Here is a 1226-nt window from a genome sequence, read left to right as displayed (position 1 = left end):
GTTTCGGAACAAAGCAATCGATCTACAAAGCAATCGATCTACAGGTGTGAAAGCACCCTAAGTCAGACTAACTGAAATAAGCCTGGCTTTTTTGGTAAACTTGTTTTATGAAACAGCCCCCAGGTTAACCACAACACCAGAACGTTTTGAAAAAGTCAATTCAATGAATTGCTTAGCAAAATTATTCACTTTTTTTAAAAGCGATTTGCAAAACATTTGAGCTGCTGCTCAAAATTGTGTAAATTAAACTTTTACAATGTGTACTGACAAATTTGAACAAATTGCAAATGTTTTCATGAAGTTGTAATCTTATAAATTGATCTACAAATCATTAACTACCACTTAACTAAATATGAAGTGTCTGTATAATTTGATGTGCTATTTTTTTGGAAGGGCTTGGCTATTCAGACCATTTAAGAATATTAACTGTTACTCTGACTGACCTCCCTGGCCAGTGCGCTGACTGCTGAACTAGGGAGCTGATTGAGAGGCATCCAAAGATTTCATTTGGGTTTATTTTTCTTCCTGTTAAGCAATGTCATCTTAAACACACAGTTTGTGTCCAAACACACAGAACAACTCCAGTTGACGTACTATTATAAAGATGGCGTTTATTAAAGTGGAAAGTGAAGACATGAGGATTGAAGAGGATTTCAGAGTGAAACAAGAATATGCTGAGGAACAAGCAGGTTGGTTTGTATTCTTAAATGTGAACTCATTCATTTTTTCCTTATTGAAATGTTTCACTTTTCAGAAATAAATGATATTTTTTTAAAAATACTGTATGAGTTGCCTGATTAAAGTGATTTTGTTTGACATAGATCAGGTCGCCCCATGTGTGCAGACATGTTGAGATCACAGGACCAACCAGGTCCAAATTTTGCCTTCATTTTTACAATGTGTCATGCATTAAATTATGAAAAATAAGTAGCCTTATAAAAATATTTAGTGTAACATTTATGACAATAAGTATTGATAACCATTAATTTCTATCACTTAAAGGGTTAGTTCACCCAAAAATGAAAATTAGCCCATTATTTACTCACCCTCAAGCCATCCTAGGCGTATATGACTTCCTTCGTTCAGATGAATCCAGTCGGAGTTATATTAAAAATTGACTTTGATCTTCCAAGCTGTTTAATGGCAGTCAGCGGGTGTTGCATGCATCAGTCCAAAAGAAGTTAAATAAAGCTCATCCATCCGTAATAAAAAATGCCTCACACGGC

The 1226-nt window shown here is 34.8% G+C and overlaps 1 protein-coding gene across 1 annotated transcript in view; it reads left to right on the top strand.

Moving 5' to 3' along the window:
• Positions 1-589: 589 nt before the first annotated feature.
• LOC107700104 (gastrula zinc finger protein XlCGF26.1-like) overlaps positions 590-1226 on the top strand; it is a gene marked incomplete at its 5' end in the record, with an annotated part of 4334 nt that continues 3697 nt past the window's right edge. Inside the window, one exon of the mRNA XM_016501995.1 lies at positions 590-689. Within this exon, the coding sequence (XP_016357481.1) occupies positions 590-689 (100 nt within the window). The remainder of the gene's footprint in view (positions 690-1226) is intronic.

The sequence above is a fragment of the Sinocyclocheilus anshuiensis genome, unplaced genomic scaffold (assembly GCF_001515605.1).
Source record: "Sinocyclocheilus anshuiensis isolate Anshui unplaced genomic scaffold, SAMN03320099.WGS_v1.1 scaffold73, whole genome shotgun sequence".
NCBI classification, from domain to species: Eukaryota; Metazoa; Chordata; class Actinopteri; order Cypriniformes; family Cyprinidae; genus Sinocyclocheilus; species Sinocyclocheilus anshuiensis.
Note: the sequence above shows the minus strand (reverse complement) of the source record. Positions and strands in the feature narration are given on the sequence as shown.